Below are 18,215 nucleotides of genomic sequence, written 5' to 3'. Positions count from 1 at the left end.
TGAATTTTTAAGGCTACACGTCAAGTGCTAATCGAATATCGACAGGTTAATATATTTTAACGCAGTTTTCATATAGTTCCGGACGCGTACAATAATTTTCTATAGAGAAAAGGTGTTATAATTAATTAAAACATTTTTTAAACAATTATTTTTCCCAAAAAACTTGAATTTCTAAGGCTACACGTCAAGTGCTAATCGAATATCGACAGATCTATTTATTTTAACGCAATTCTCATATAGTTCGGAACGCGTACAATATGTTTCTATAAAGTTCAGGTGATATAATTAATTAGAACATTTTTTAAACAATTATTTTGTCCGAAAAACTTGAATTTCTAAGGCTACACGTCAAGTGCTAATCGAATATCGACAGATCTATTTATTTGAACGCAATTCTCATATAGTTCGGGACGCGTACAATATGTTTCTATAGAGTTTAGATGTTATAATTAATTAAAACATTTTTTAAACAATTATTTTTCCCAAAAAACTTGAATTTCTAAGGCTACACGTCAAGTGATAATCGAATATCGACAGATCTATTTATTTTAACGCAGTTCTCATATAGTTCGGGACGCGTACAATACGTTTCTATAAAGTTCAAGTGATATAATTAATTAGAACATTTTTTAAACAATTATTTTTCCCAAAAAACTTGAATTTCTAAGGCTACACGTCAAGTGCTAATCGAATATCGACAGATCTATTTATTTTAACGCAATTCTCATATAGTTCGGGACGCGTACAATATGTTTCTATAAAGTTCAGGTGATATAATTAATTAGAACATTTTTTAAACAATTATTTTGTCCGAAAAACTTGAATTTCTAAGGCTACACGTCAAGTGCTAATCGAATATCGACAGATCTATTTATTTGAACGCAGTTTTCATATCGTTCGGGACGCGTACAATATGTTTCTATAGAGTTTAGGTGTTATAATTAATTAAAACATTTTTTAAACAATTATTTTTCCCAAAAAACTTGAATTTCTAAGGCTACACGTCAAGTGATAATCGAATATCGACAGATCTATTTATTTTAACGCAGTTCTCATATAGTTCGGGACGCGTACAATACGTTTCTATAAAGTTCAAGTGATATAATTAATTAGAACATTTTTTAAACAATTATTTTTCCCAAAAAACTTGAATTTCTAAGGCTACACGTCAAGTGCTAATCGAATATCGACAGATCTATTTATTTTAACGCAATTCTCATATAGTTCGGGACGCGTACAATATGTTTCTATAAAGTTCAGGTGATATAATTAATTAGAACATTTTTTAAACAATTATTTTGTCCGAAAAACTTGAATTTCTAAGGCTACACGTCAAGTGCTAATCGAATATCGACAGATCTATTTATTTGAACGCAGTTTTCATATCGTTCGGGACGCGTACAATATGTTTCTATAGAGTTTAGGTGTTATAATTAATTAAAACATTTTTTAAACAATTATTTTGCCCGAAAAACTTGAATTTTGAGGTCTAGACGTGTAGTGCTAATCGAATATCGACAGGTTAATATATTTTATCGCAGTTTTCATATAGTTTCGGACGCGTACAATAATTTTCTGTTGAGATAAGGTGTTATAATTAATTAAAACATTTTTTAAACAATTATTTTTCCCAAAAAACTTGAATTTTGAGGTCTAGACGTGTAGTGCTAATCGAATATCGACAGGTTAATATATTTTAACGCAGTTTTCATATAGTTCCGGACGCGTACAATAATTTTCTATAGAGAAAAGGTGTTATAATTAATTAAAACATTTTTTAAACAATTATTTTTCCCAAAAAACTTGAATTTCTAAGGCTACACGTCAAGTGCTAATCGAATATCGACAGATCTATTTATTTGAACGCAGTTTTCATATCGTTCGGGACGCGTACAATATGTTTCTATAGAGTTCAGGTGTTATAATTAATTAAAACATTTTTTAAACAATTATTTTTCCCAAAAAACTTGAATTTCTAAGGCTACACGTCAAGTGCTAATCGAATATCGACAGATCTATTTATTTTAACGCAATTCTCATATAGTTCGGGACGCGTACAATATGTTTCTATAAAGTTCAGGTGATATAATTAATTAGAACATTTTTTAAACAATTATTTTGTCCGAAAAACTTGAATTTCTAAGGCTACACGTCAAGTGATAATCGAATATCGACAGATCTATTTATTTTAACGTAATTCTCATATAGTTTGGAACGCGTACAATATGTTTCTATAAAGTTCAGGTGATATAATTAACTAAAACATTTTTTAAACAATTATTTTGCCCGAAAAACTTGAATATCTAAGGCTACACGTCAAGTGCTAATCGAATATCGACAGATCTATTTATTTGAACGTAATTCTCATATAGTTCGGGACGCGTACAATATGTTTCTATAAAGTTCAAGTGATATAATTAATTAAAACATTTTTTAAACAATTATTTTGCCCGAAAAACTTGAATTTCTAAGGCTACACGTCAAGTGCTAATCGAATATCGACAGATCTATTTATTTTAACGCAATTCTCATATAGTTCGGGACGCGTACAATATGTTTCTATAGAGTTTAGGTGTTATAATTAATTAAAACATTTTTTAAACAATTATTTTGTCCAAAAAACTTGAATTTCTAAGGCTACACGTCAAGTGCTAATCGAATATCGACAGATCTATTTATTTGAACGCAATTCTCATATAGTTCCGGACGCGTACAATATGTTTCTATAGAGTTTAGGTGTTATAATTAATTAAAACATTTTTTAAACAAATATTTTGCCCGAAAAACTTGAATTTCTAAGGCTACACGTCAAGTGCTAATCGAATATCGACAGATCTATTTATTTTAACGCAATTCTCATATAGTTCGGGACGCGTACAATATGTTTCTATAAAGTTCAAGTGATATAATTAATTAGAACATTTTTTAAACAATTATTTTGTCCGAAAAACTTGAATTTCTAAGGCTACACGTCAAGTGCTAATCGAATATCGACAGATCTATTTATTTGAACGCAATTCTCATATAGTTCCGGACGCGTACAATATGTTTCTATAGAGTTTAGGTGTTATAATTAATTAAAACATTTTTTAAACAATTATTTTTCCCAAAAAACTTGAATTTCTAAGGCTACACGTCAAGTGATAATCGAATATCGACAGATCTATTTATTTTAACGCAGTTCTCATATAGTTCGGGACGCGTACAATACGTTTCTATAAAGTTCAGGTGATATAATTAATTAGAACATTTTTTAAACAATTATTTTTCCCAAAAAACTTGAATTTCTAAGGCTACACGTCAAGTGCTAATCGAATATCGACAGATCTATTTATTTTAACGCAATTCTCATATAGTTCGGGACGCGTACAATATGTTTCTATAAAGTTCAGGTGATATAATTAATTAGAACATTTTTTAAACAATTATTTTGTCCGAAAAACTTGAATTTCTAAGGCTACACGTCAAGTGCTAATCGAATATCGACAGATCTATTTATTTGAACGCAGTTTTCATATCGTTCGGGACGCGTACAATATGTTTCTATAGAGTTTAGGTGTTATAATTAATTAAAACATTTTTTAAACAATTATTTTTCCCAAAAAACTTGAATTTTGAGGTCTAGACGTGTAGTGCTAATCGAATATCGACAGGTTAATATATTTTAACGCAGTTTTCATATAGTTCCGGACGCGTACAATAATTTTCTATAGAGAAAAGGTGTTATAATTAATTAAAACATTTTTTAAACAATTATTTTTCCCAAAAAACTTGAATTTCTAAGGCTACACGTCAAGTGCTAATCGAATATCGACAGATCTATTTATTTGAACGCAGTTTTCATATCGTTCGGGACGCGTACAAAATGTTTCTATAGAGTTTAGGTGTTATAATTAATTAAAACATTTTTTAAACAATTATTTTTCCCCAAAAACTTGAATTTCTAAGGCTACACGTCAAGTGCTAATCGAATATCGACAGATCTATTTATTTTAACGCAATTCTCATATAGTTCGGGACGCGTACAATACGTTTCTATAAAGTTCAGGTGATATAATTAATTAGAACATTTTTTAAACAATTATTTTTCCCAAAAAACTTGAATTTCTAAGGCTACACGTCAAGTGCTAATCGAATATCGACAGATCTATTTATTTGAACGCAGTTTTCATATCGTTCGGGACGCGTACAATATGTTTCTATAGAGTTTAGGTGTTATAATTAATTAAAACATTTTTTAAACAATTATTTTGCCCGAAAAACTTGAATTTTTAAGGCTACACGTCAAGTGCTAATCGAATATCGACAGGTTAATATATTTTAACGCAGTTTTCATATAGTTCCGGACGCGTACAATAATTTTCTATAGAGAAAAGGTGTTATAATTAATTAAAACATTTTTTAAACAATTATTTTTCCCAAAAAACTTGAATTTCTAAGGCTACACGTCAAGTGCTAATCGAATATCGACAGATCTATTTATTTTAACGCAATTCTCATATAGTTCGGAACGCGTACAATATGTTTCTATAAAGTTCAGGTGATATAATTAATTAGAACATTTTTTAAACAATTATTTTGTCCGAAAAACTTGAATTTCTAAGGCTACACGTCAAGTGCTAATCGAATATCGACAGATCTATTTATTTGAACGCAATTCTCATATAGTTCGGGACGCGTACAATATGTTTCTATAGAGTTTAGATGTTATAATTAATTAAAACATTTTTTAAACAATTATTTTTCCCAAAAAACTTGAATTTCTAAGGCTACACGTCAAGTGATAATCGAATATCGACAGATCTATTTATTTTAACGCAGTTCTCATATAGTTCGGGACGCGTACAATACGTTTCTATAAAGTTCAAGTGATATAATTAATTAGAACATTTTTTAAACAATTATTTTTCCCAAAAAACTTGAATTTCTAAGGCTACACGTCAAGTGCTAATCGAATATCGACAGATCTATTTATTTTAACGCAATTCTCATATAGTTCGGGACGCGTACAATATGTTTCTATAAAGTTCAGGTGATATAATTAATTAGAACATTTTTTAAACAATTATTTTGTCCGAAAAACTTGAATTTCTAAGGCTACACGTCAAGTGCTAATCGAATATCGACAGATCTATTTATTTGAACGCAGTTTTCATATCGTTCGGGACGCGTACAATATGTTTCTATAGAGTTTAGGTGTTATAATTAATTAAAACATTTTTTAAACAATTATTTTTCCCAAAAAACTTGAATTTCTAAGGCTACACGTCAAGTGATAATCGAATATCGACAGATCTATTTATTTTAACGCAGTTCTCATATAGTTCGGGACGCGTACAATACGTTTCTATAAAGTTCAAGTGATATAATTAATTAGAACATTTTTTAAACAATTATTTTTCCCAAAAAACTTGAATTTCTAAGGCTACACGTCAAGTGCTAATCGAATATCGACAGATCTATTTATTTTAACGCAATTCTCATATAGTTCGGGACGCGTACAATATGTTTCTATAAAGTTCAGGTGATATAATTAATTAGAACATTTTTTAAACAATTATTTTGTCCGAAAAACTTGAATTTCTAAGGCTACACGTCAAGTGCTAATCGAATATCGACAGATCTATTTATTTGAACGCAGTTTTCATATCGTTCGGGACGCGTACAATATGTTTCTATAGAGTTTAGGTGTTATAATTAATTAAAACATTTTTTAAACAATTATTTTGCCCGAAAAACTTGAATTTTGAGGTCTAGACGTGTAGTGCTAATCGAATATCGACAGGTTAATATATTTTATCGCAGTTTTCATATAGTTTCGGACGCGTACAATAATTTTCTGTTGAGATAAGGTGTTATAATTAATTAAAACATTTTTTAAACAATTATTTTTCCCAAAAAACTTGAATTTTGAGGTCTAGACGTGTAGTGCTAATCGAATATCGACAGGTTAATATATTTTAACGCAGTTTTCATATAGTTCCGGACGCGTACAATAATTTTCTATAGAGAAAAGGTGTTATAATTAATTAAAACATTTTTTAAACAATTATTTTTCCCAAAAAACTTGAATTTCTAAGGCTACACGTCAAGTGCTAATCGAATATCGACAGATCTATTTATTTGAACGCAGTTTTCATATCGTTCGGGACGCGTACAATATGTTTCTATAGAGTTCAGGTGTTATAATTAATTAAAACATTTTTTAAACAATTATTTTTCCCAAAAAACTTGAATTTCTAAGGCTACACGTCAAGTGCTAATCGAATATCGACAGATCTATTTATTTTAACGCAATTCTCATATAGTTCGGGACGCGTACAATATGTTTCTATAAAGTTCAGGTGATATAATTAATTAGAACATTTTTTAAACAATTATTTTGTCCGAAAAACTTGAATTTCTAAGGCTACACGTCAAGTGATAATCGAATATCGACAGATCTATTTATTTTAACGTAATTCTCATATAGTTTGGAACGCGTACAATATGTTTCTATAAAGTTCAGGTGATATAATTAACTAAAACATTTTTTAAACAATTATTTTGCCCGAAAAACTTGAATATCTAAGGCTACACGTCAAGTGCTAATCGAATATCGACAGATCTATTTATTTGAACGTAATTCTCATATAGTTCGGGACGCGTACAATATGTTTCTATAAAGTTCAAGTGATATAATTAATTAAAACATTTTTTAAACAATTATTTTGCCCGAAAAACTTGAATTTCTAAGGCTACACGTCAAGTGCTAATCGAATATCGACAAATCTATTTATTTTAACGCAATTCTCATATAGTTCGGGACGCGTACAATATGTTTCTATAGAGTTTAGGTGTTATAATTAATTAAAACATTTTTTAAACAATTATTTTGTCCAAAAAACTTGAATTTCTAAGGCTACACGTCAAGTGCTAATCGAATATCGACAGATCTATTTATTTGAACGCAATTCTCATATAGTTCCGGACGCGTACAATATGTTTCTATAGAGTTTAGGTGTTATAATTAATTAAAACATTTTTTAAACAAATATTTTGCCCGAAAAACTTGAATTTCTAAGGCTACACGTCAAGTGCTAATCGAATATCGACAGATCTATTTATTTTAACGCAATTCTCATATAGTTCGGGACGCGTACAATATGTTTCTATAAAGTTCAAGTGATATAATTAATTAGAACATTTTTTAAACAATTATTTTGTCCGAAAAACTTGAATTTCTAAGGCTACACGTCAAGTGCTAATCGAATATCGACAGATCTATTTATTTGAACGCAATTCTCATATAGTTCCGGACGCGTACAATATGTTTCTATAGAGTTTAGGTGTTATAATTAATTAAAACATTTTTTAAACAATTATTTTTCCCAAAAAACTTGAATTTCTAAGGCTACACGTCAAGTGATAATCGAATATCGACAGATCTATTTATTTTAACGCAGTTCTCATATAGTTCGGGACGCGTACAATACGTTTCTATAAAGTTCAGGTGATATAATTAATTAGAACATTTTTTAAACAATTATTTTTCCCAAAAAACTTGAATTTCTAAGGCTACACGTCAAGTGCTAATCGAATATCGACAGATCTATTTATTTTAACGCAATTCTCATATAGTTCGGGACGCGTACAATATGTTTCTATAAAGTTCAGGTGATATAATTAATTAGAACATTTTTTAAACAATTATTTTGTCCGAAAAACTTGAATTTCTAAGGCTACACGTCAAGTGCTAATCGAATATCGACAGATCTATTTATTTGAACGCAGTTTTCATATCGTTCGGGACGCGTACAATATGTTTCTATAGAGTTTAGGTGTTATAATTAATTAAAACATTTTTTAAACAATTATTTTTCCCAAAAAACTTGAATTTTGAGGTCTAGACGTGTAGTGCTAATCGAATATCGACAGGTTAATATATTTTAACGCAGTTTTCATATAGTTCCGGACGCGTACAATAATTTTCTATAGAGAAAAGGTGTTATAATTAATTAAAACATTTTTTAAACAATTATTTTTCCCAAAAAACTTGAATTTCTAAGGCTACACGTCAAGTGCTAATCGAATATCGACAGATCTATTTATTTGAACGCAGTTTTCATATCGTTCGGGACGCGTACAATATGTTTCTGTAGAGTTCAGGTGTTATAATTAATTAAAACATTTTTTAAACAATTATTTTTCCCAAAAAACTTGAATTTCTAAGGCTACACGTCAAGTGCTAATCGAATATCGACAGATCTATTTATTTTAACGCAATTCTCGTATAGTTCGGGACGCGTACAATATGTTTCTATAAAGTTCAGGTGATATAATTAATTAGAACATTTTTTAAACAATTATTTTGTCCGAAAAACTTGAATTTCTAAGGCTACACGTCAAGTGATAATCGAATATCGACAGATCTATTTATTTTAACGTAATTCTCATATAGTTTGGAACGCGTACAATATGTTTCTATAAAGTTCAGGTGATATAATTAACTAAAACATTTTTTAAACAATTATTTTGCCCGAAAAACTTGAATATCTAAGGCTACACGTCAAGTGCTAATCGAATATCGACAGATCTATTTATTTGAACGTAATTCTCATATAGTTCGGGACGCGTACAATATGTTTCTATAAAGTTCAAGTGATATAATTAATTAAAACATTTTTTAAACAATTATTTTGCCCGAAAAACTTGAATTTCTAAGGCTACACGTCAAGTGCTAATCGAATATCGACAGATCTATTTATTTTAACGCAATTCTCATATAGTTCGGGACGCGTACAATAATTTTCTATAGAGAAAAGGTGTTATAATTAATTAAAACATTTTTTAAACAATTATTTTTCCCAAAAAACTTGAATTTCTAAGGCTACACGTCAAGTGCTAATCGAATATCGACAGATCTATTTATTTGAACGCAATTCTCATATAGTTCCGGACGCGTACAATATGTTTCTATAGAGTTTGGGTGTTATAATTAATTAAAACATTTTTTAAATAATTATTTTTCCCAAAAAACTTGAATTTCTAAGGCTACACGTCAAGTGCTAATCGAATATCGACAGATCTATTTATTTTAACGCAATTCTCACATAGTTCGGGACGCGTACAATATGTTTCTATAAAGTTCAGGTGATATAATTAATTAGAACATTTTTTAAACAATTATTTTGTCCGAAAAACTTGAATTTCTAAGGCTACACGTCAAGTGCTAATCGAATATCGACAGATCTATTTATTTGAACGCAATTCTCATATAGTTCCGGACGCGTACAATATGTTTCTATAGAGTTTAGGTGTTATAATTAATTAAAACATTTTTTAAACAATTATTTTTCCCAAAAAACTTGAATTTCTAAGGCTACACGTCAAGTGATAATCGAATATCGACAGTTCTATTTATTTTAACGCAGTTCTCATTTAGTTCGGGACGCGTACAATACGTTTCTATAAAGTTCAGGTGATATAATTAATTAGAACATTTTTTAAACAATTATTTTTCTCAAAAAACTTGAATTTCTAAGGCTACACGTCAAGTGCTAATCGAATATCGACAGATCTATTTATTTTAACGCAATTCTCATATAGTTCGGGACGCGTACAATATGTTTCTATAAAGTTCAAGTGATATAATTAATTAAAACATTTTTTAAACAATTATTTTGCCCGAAAAACTTGAATTTCTAAGGCTACACGTCAAGTGCTAATCGAATATCGACAGATCTATTTATTTTAACGCAATTCTCATATAGTTCGGGACGCGTACAATAATTTTCTATAGAGAAAAGGTGTTATAATTAATTAAAACATTTTTTAAACAATTATTTTTCCCAAAAAACTTGAATTTCTAAGGCTACACGTCAAGTGCTAATCGAATATCGACAGATCTATTTATTTGAACGCAATTCTCATATAGTTCCGGACGCGTACAATATGTTTCTATAGAGTTTAGGTGTTATAATTAATTAAAACATTTTTTAAATAATTATTTTTCCCAAAAAACTTGAATTTCTAAGGCTACACGTCAAGTGCTAATCGAATATCGACAGATCTATTTATTTTAACGCAATTCTCACATAGTTCGGGACGCGTACAATATGTTTCTATAAAGTTCAGGTGATATAATTAATTAGAACATTTTTTAAACAATAATTTTGTCCGAAAAACTTGAATTTCTAAGGCTACACGTCAAGTGCTAATCGAATATCGACAGATCTATTTATTTGAACGCAGTTTTCATATCGTTCGGGACGCGTACAATATGTTTCTATAGAGTTTAGGTGTTATAATTAATTAAAACATTTTTTAAACAATTATTTTGCCCGAAAAACTTGAATTTTGAGGTCTAGACGTGTAGTGCTAATCGAATATCGACAGGTTAATATATTTTAACGCAGTTTTCATATAGCTCCGGACGCGTACAATAATTTTCTATAGAGAAAAGGTGTTATAATTAATAAAAACATTTTTTAAACAATTATTTTTCCCAAAAAACTTGAATTTTGAGGGCTCCACGTGTAGTGCTAATTGAATATCGACAAATTAATTTATTTTAACGCAGTTTTTATATACTTCCGGACGCGTAAAATAGTTTTCTAAAAAGTTACTGTGTTATAATTAATTAAAACATTTTTTAAACAATTATTTTTCCCAAAAAACTTGAATTTTGAGGTCTAGACGTGTAGTGCTAATCGAATATCGACAGGTTAATATATTTTAACGCAGTTTTCATATAGTTCCGGACGCGTACAATATGTTTCTATAGAGTTTAGGTGTTATAATTAATAAAAACATTTTTTAAACAATTATTTTTCCCAAAAAACTTGAATTTTGAGGGCTCCACGTGTAGTGCTAATTGAATATCGACAAATTAATTTATTTTAACGCAGTTTTTATATACTTCCGGACGCGTAAAATAGTTTTCTAAAAAGTTACTGTGTTATAATTAATTAAAACATTTTTTAAACAATTATTTTGCTCTGAAAACTTGAATTTTGAAAGCTGGACGTAAAGTGCTAATCGAATATCGACAGATTGATTTATTTTAACGCAGTTTTCATATAGTTCCGGACGCGTACAATAATTATCTATAGAGATAAGGTGTTATAATTAATAATAACATTTTTTAAACAATTATTTTGCCCGAAAAATTTGAATTTTGAGGGCTAGACGTGAAATGCTAATCAAATATCGACAGATCTATTTATTTTAACTCACTTTTCATATAGTTCCGGACGCGTACAATAAGTTTTTGAAACGTTCAGGTGATATAATTAATTAAAACAATGTTTAAACAATTGTTTTGCCCGGAAAACTTAAATTTTGAAAGCTAGACGTGAAATGCTAATCGAATATCGACAGATTTATCTATTTTAACGCAGTTTTTATATAGTTTTAAACGCGTACAATAATTTTCTAAAGAGTTTCGGTGATATAATTAATTAAAACATTTTTAAAACATTTATTTTGCCCGAAAAACTTGAATTTTGAAAGTTAGACGTAAAGTGCTTATCGAATATCGACAGATTTATTTATTTTAACGCAGTTTTCATATAGTTCCGGGCGCGTGCAATAATTTTCTAAAGAGTTTTGCTGATATAATTAATTAAAACAATTTTTAAACAATTATTTTGCCCAAAAAACTTGAATTTTGTGGGCTAAACGTGAAATGCTAATCGAATATCGACAGATTTATTTATTTTAACGCAGTTTTCATATAGTTCCGGACGCGTACAGTAATTTTTTATAGAGTTTAGGTGATATAATTAATTGAAACATTTTTTAAACAATTATATATCCCGGAAAACTTGAATTTTAAGGGCTGGACGGGAAATGCTAATCGAATATCGAAATTTCTATTTATTTTAACGCAGTTTTCATATAGTTCCGGACGCGTACAATAAGTTTCTAAAGAGTTCCGGTGATATAATTTATTGAAACATTTTTTAAACATATTGTGGTCGTATATTCGTAATACGGTGAGATGTTATTATGTGATTTTGGAAGTTAGCATCTCATTTATAAAAATTTATTTAAAATACGTAATTCAACGTAATTATTGTTGAAACTTATCAAGAACTGTAGAACTATGCTGGATGCAAGTAGTTCTGCAGTATTTTTTGAGTTGCTAAACTTTGAGATGTTAACTTTACACACGTTTAATCGGCATCCCGGAAAAGCGACAGCAATACTTCGAGAGATGCGAGTATCGATGCCATGCCCTTTTTTAGAAAGGATCATTATTATTCAATTGTTATTTTTAAAAAGTAAAGAACTAAATTGCGCGCGCGTCGCGCACCCCTGTGTCGTTCTAGTAGAAAGTAAAAAACGCGGAGAAAGAAAAAGAGAATTAAGTTAACAAGCAATAGAATTAACACAAAGAATGATGAATACTTTATTTATTTATTACTTTTGTGTCACACGCGGAATTAATTCCATATTTTCGCGATAATTGTATAGTCAATAGCCCATATTTTGCTCACCATTTTGTACCTTTTGTATAGTATGTACACGGATTATATGAAACTGTCATTGTATTTTCTCTATACTTAGTATCAACGGATTTGGAAAAGAATTAAGAAACGCACGATAAAAATGCCTAAGCTATATTATTTTATTATAGACGACGCCTGTTTCCTGGAAACTCGACGTCGTGATCGAATCTACATTTTTAATTTTTTTTTTTTAAATAAGTGATTCGCTGGTTAGTTAGTAACTATAGTTATCCCGTAAAACGTAAGTTCGATCGTACGTTCAGTCAAAATCTTGTAATATAAGTAATTATTGAAAAATTAATATCATCGCGCGAGAAAGTACGATTTCGAAGTGAAATCGAAAACAAATATTGATCACAATCGCGGGAGATCATACTAGAGGAGCTGAGCGAGTATAAGTAATTAAAATGAATTGAAACAACGCTCGTCGATGTATATTATATGCATTGATAAAATTATTGGATTGATGCAATCAAAATGTCGCATTTTATAAATATCTTTATTCACAAAATAGATTTTTTATCTATTATTTATATATATATATATATATATATATATATATATATATGTGTGTGTATATATATATATATATGTATTTCATTTATATTTCGTGACTCTATGTAATCCATTTTTTATATTAATAAATAAATAATAAAATCGACATTTTGAATGCACCAATTTGATTATTATGTAATTAAGAGAGATACTGCACGATGACTGCAGCAGGATAAACTGCGCACCAAAGCGAGAAAGACATGTTTAACAAAACTTTATAATTTAACAATTATTATATAATTTTTATATAGCTTAATGTTTAAAAAAAGATCTTATTTTTTTTTGTGCTATAAAGCAATATAAAAGTAATACATGACAATGTTAGAGATTGTGCTACATCCAGGAGATGGAGATGCTATCGAACATGCTTGAATTATGGTGCAAAGATACAATTCTTGACTACTGCAAATTACGATGATGCTGATTTACAAGCATTATCAGAACTCCGGATGACATTATCGAAGATCGCGAAGGCTAAATTACCGCAGTGTACCCTTTAATGGGCGAGACGATTGAACGAAACGATAAACTCTCCATCGCCCAGCTCCACGTGCATACGTTCGAGTGTAGTCTACGTGCGGCACTCTAGCTCTAAAGGAAGGAATCGACGGCGGTCTCCTGCACGAGGTTACCGATCACACGGTGCGACTCAGATCTCGTTAACGTGCTGATGAATGTTATACGCCCGTCCTCCTCTTCTGGATTCTTTCGGTACTACGACCCGATGTTGCGGCACCACGGCCTCTTCCTCGAGCTTCCTCTTGGCCTCTTCGGTCGCGTTTCTCTCGGTCATCAGATCGCTCGGCTTGGAGTAAACAAACGTAGTCTCCGCACCGTGGGACTGTCCGATCGTTGCCGAGCCTTTCAGGACGTTGTCCTGGGCGCTCAACAGCTGCTTAAACCGTTCGTCGCTCTTCTCGTTCTGGACGACATCGGCCATGTTGCGAGCCGATCTCGAGGACACGTCGGCTGATGATTCTGCTGCCCGTCCATTATTTGTCGTTTGCTGTTGATGTTGATCCTGCTGTCCATTCTCCTTGCTCGTGAAATTTAGCTTTGGGTTCAGGTTGAGACCCAGCCATTGAGTGAACAGCGCGATGCCCTGCTCGGCGCTGGCGGATACAGCGGCGATCAATTCATCAGTATTCAGGGTATCATACTCTTCGTCTGCGTTGTCAGAGGGCTCCGTCGTCTCTGTGATGCTGCGCAAAATTATTTTAAAAAAAGCAATAGAAATTTTTTAAAAGAATTTCTTCGTATTTCGTAAACTCTTTTGACTAGATCATAAAGATACCTACGCAGAAACCTCCACTTGTCGAACACCTTGATAAAAGTTGAAGCACCCTATGTGGTATGTGGCTTGCGGCGCACCCAGCAAAGCCGGCTCGATTACCATGCAGCCGTCGTAGCCACCGACATCAGATTGCCTCACTGATGTAAACCGCGCACAAATTTGAGCCAGATCCGACAACAGGTTCATGCAGGTCGGTTTGTTGGCCGCATTCTCTGCAAGAACATAAATGCCGACGACGACAAATTTAATCCGATCAGTTTGATGCAATAAAAAAGCACATTCCGATTTATGTACAATGTTATAATCTCTTTAGTAAAGATATTTTGCTGAAATTTAAGATTATCAAATTTTTTTAAAAAAGATTAAATTATGTATAAGCAAAAATATAATTTCTAGCTTACATATATGCATAAATAAAATAACAATTGTTAAACAAATGTATTAGTTTTAATTTGATAATACAAATATTTGATAATATTTTCTTTTTGTATTATTTGACTACTTGCCAATTTTTATTGTCGCGTTGTGAATCGGATTGTCGCCATAACTCAAGTTCAAGGAGATATTCTGCTCCTTTTGCTTAATGTTGACGCATGCCGGTCCACCTAGATCGATCGTGGTCGTCAAGTTCAGGTCAACGCAGCAGAGGCAGCCGGAAGTCTGGCACAAGCACTTGGACTGCGGCGTGGTCGATCTCCCCTCGACCTCTGGGATATTCCACGAGAGCAGGGTCTCTGCGGGCAGGAAACGTATGTGTGTGTATGTGTGCGCGCGCACACGCGCGTATGTGTGCGTATATTTGTGAGATAAGGGACGCGCGTGGCAGAGAAACTCGGAATAGAGAAATCGGAACGAAACGAAAGTCGCGGCGCCGATCGAAAGTCAAATGGAAGCCAAATTTCTACTACGTTTCTCCGTCGCGTCGTAAAAGTTTCCTTTGGATTCTCTCCCTCGGAGGAATGACGAATCAGACTGTGACATTTGAAACTTTTATGCCCCACGTTCGTGAATCCGCGGGGCTACACCTGGGTGCTAAGTGTGCCAATGCGTGGATTTCCATTGAACTTTCTCGCGCATTGTCGAGATCAAGTGGCCGAATGACAGTTTTGAGAGCATCTTTTGTCAGGCTTTTATGAACGACGCTCGATAATAGGAGACAAAGGGAGTTCAGAATCGAATGGCGTGAAACGAAAGTGAAATTAGAGAACAGTTCTAATTTAAATTGTCATCGTGATACTCTTACGTCGAGCACTTTTACATTTATTTGAAACGGAGCATATAAATGTAATCCTAAATTTTAAAAAAGAATATTAGCCTGAAGATAAAAAATGCAACAGAAGTAGAAATTCTTAATATACTATGTGTAGAGAAGTAACTTTCTTCTCTTTGAACTGTCAGCAATATTTTTTGACAAGAAACGACACCGCAAACAAATGGTTTATACCAACAATAAATTACTATATTCAAATCAGTTTTACTTTGCGACAACACGAATTAAACGCCAATCAACATTTCGAACAAGTAGAAGTGTAATATCCTTTTTGCAATCGCGATTATCACGTGAACACGATGCAAAACAACAATCGCGGTCGCGCCGAAGTTAAGCACGTGGGTCCGTGTCGTATCCGCGCGTTGAAATCACCGGCGCGCGTGGCGGTCAGCTCACGCGAATCACCCGAATCGGCCTTCGCACCAGTCCTCTCCCTTAAATCGCATTTTGCCCCGAACAGCTCACCGAGCAATCCAGCGGACGCGACGACCACCAGCGTGACCATCAGCACCAAGATCGTGGCCCTCACAGCCATGGTGTATGTTTTTCCAAAATTACTGTTCGCTCAACGAGGCCGTTCCCTTCACGGCGAAGAACGATCGCGCGCGAGCCCTCGGTCGAGCAACAGTTGTCGGACGATCTTCGGGATCGATCGCGGTGATGTGACCACGCGGTGTGACGGACGGCGCAAAGTTAACTTGACCGCGCGAGCGAGATCTTCGGAGATCCTGCCCGGCAAAGAAGAAGCTTAAATCTGGACACGGCGCCGGCATCACGGGTGCGGGATCGCCGACCGGTTCGGCGGTCGGCACGAAAACAGGGGACAGGATTGGTCAGGACCGTCGTGTCGGTGGGGCACCCCGACACCGGCCGCCGTCGGTGCGCGATGCGACGCGACCAAGTGGCAACAAACGGCGGGCAAGGAACCTCATCTGGGTGACCGGGTGACCTCCTTCTTACGCCGGTATCGGGGGGAGAACTCGCGAGCGCCGCGGCCACCTCCGCGTCAACATAGGGCTACAGGAATGGGGGACAGAAGGCATTGGGCTACTCATCGGGGACTACCGTCCGCTGATCTCGAAGATCAGTTTTCCCTTGTAGCGGTTGAAGCTTTGCATACAATAGGTCTGCTATTTTCTGAAAGTTTTGACTAAAACTGAAGAAATGCAAATGTACGTCCTCTCTCTTAAAAAATTCTTCGTGAAGATTGTCACCTCGAGGTGTCTTCACGCTTTCGCGCGTGAGCCTTTGTTGCGAAACTCGTAAAATCCCGTTAAATCAAAATGCCGTTGTTACAATTTTTTTTCTGGGACAAAAAAATGAAACCGTGATAAATTGTAAGTCCTACTTATGGTTCAAAATTTTAAAACTAAATATTTTACAGATGTGTGTACATTAATTAAATAAATAAAATACAAGAACTTAACTATATTCTTCCATTTTTTGATAATTTTCGTAATATAAAATTATATTCTCAATCATTACAGTATTTAAGAAAAAAAAAATGGAAAATTACCTTTAATAATCTCTGTAATAAACTCTCTAAATATCTCTTCTTTAAAATTATAATACTCTTAATAGAGTGTACTTAGTATTAATAAGATAATTAAAAACATACATTAAACATTTTTTTATATTCTTTTTAATTTACAATTGTTTGATAGACATGTAAGAAATTTGAAATTTTAATATTTAATACTTGCTTATATTGACAAACCTTTTAATTATTTTATCATTAAGTTTACACAAATTGAAAATTATTTTAACTTTAAATTATATCTGGAAGATAAGATAAAAGATACATTGATAGTTATTTTTAATACTTCACAGAACAATTATGTACTCGTAACTTTGTGAAATCACCAAACGTTTTATTTTTTAATATTAATCGACATTGCTAACTTATTGCTCTCTAAGCTTTGGTATGGATCACCAACGTAAAACTTCCGTGAACGAAAAAAGCACTTTCTAACACGTGTAACGCGCCCAAAAAGGCTCGTCTTACTTTGCGCGAGTGTTTTCTAATTTAATAAACGCGTGGGACTCCTCTCTTCTTTTTCCCCGCTCGAGGGTCCTCTCCTCGGCTTTCACCGTTTGAAGAAAAGTCACGATCTCCGGCTCGCGAACTGCAAAATCACTTACGATTCCGTCCTATCGATTGCACAGCGCGTGTCGCGCTCTTGATATCTTCCTTTTTCTGGACGCGTGTGCGGAGCGTGGGCGCGGTTCGTACACGCGTGACTACGAGAAATGGGAAAAGGAGCGAAATGTGTGCTGACTGACGTGACCACGGAATGGGCCGAGTGAAAAGACAGTCTCTCCCTCGAAGGGGAACATTCCTTCCCGTGTGGAAATTCATCTAAGCATGCCCTATTTAATATTGACCCCATACGGGCGTTACTTAGACATCCCAAATAAAGGCTTTTCGAACTGAAACCTATTCAGGGCTTATTCAGGGCCTATTTAAGATATTTGAACTTGGGCTTGCCTGAATTGGGCCTGGTTTAAATTTACAACTTTTTCCCCAAGACTCACAGTTAGGTTTGCCCGGTTACAGCCCGTATAGGACCTAGTTTGAAATAGATGTTTGCTCCAAAACAGT

At 33.1% G+C, this 18,215-nt stretch overlaps 1 protein-coding gene across 1 annotated transcript; it reads right to left on the bottom strand.

The window, feature by feature from the left end:
- Positions 1 to 13,164: 13,164 nt before the first annotated feature.
- On the bottom strand, positions 13,165 to 16,992 carry LOC105830154. The gene is made up of 4 exons (XM_012669326.3): positions 16,079 to 16,992; positions 14,850 to 15,077; positions 14,348 to 14,555; positions 13,165 to 14,251 (listed from the first exon to the last, which is right to left on the bottom strand). The coding sequence occupies exons 1-4, from the start codon at positions 16,146 to 16,148 to the stop codon at positions 13,699 to 13,701; spliced, it is 1,059 nt and encodes a 352-aa protein (XP_012524780.1). The 5' UTR covers positions 16,149 to 16,992; the 3' UTR covers positions 13,165 to 13,698.
- Between the last annotated feature and the right edge of the window lie 1,223 nt (positions 16,993 to 18,215).

The sequence above is a fragment of the Monomorium pharaonis genome, chromosome 8 (assembly GCF_013373865.1).
Source record: "Monomorium pharaonis isolate MP-MQ-018 chromosome 8, ASM1337386v2, whole genome shotgun sequence".
In the NCBI taxonomy this organism is placed as follows: Eukaryota; Metazoa; Arthropoda; class Insecta; order Hymenoptera; family Formicidae; genus Monomorium; species Monomorium pharaonis.
The sequence above is the reverse complement of the archived record's forward strand: the minus strand, read 5'-3'. Positions and strand labels throughout refer to the sequence as shown.

Excerpts from the sequence above, each read along its gene's own strand:
- LOC105830154 (XM_012669326.3), bottom strand. The coding sequence starts at position 16,148 with ATGGCTGTGAGGGCCACGATCTTGGTGCTGATGGTCACGCTGGTGGTC. Across the intron at positions 15,078-16,078 it reads CGCGTCCGCTGGATTGCTCG|AGACCCTGCTCTCGTGGAAT; the intron begins GTGAGCTGTTCG and ends TCCTGCCCGCAG. Across the intron at positions 14,252-14,347 it reads CGACAAGTGGAGGTTTCTGC|CATCACAGAGACGACGGAGC; the intron begins GTAGGTATCTTT and ends AATTTTGCGCAG.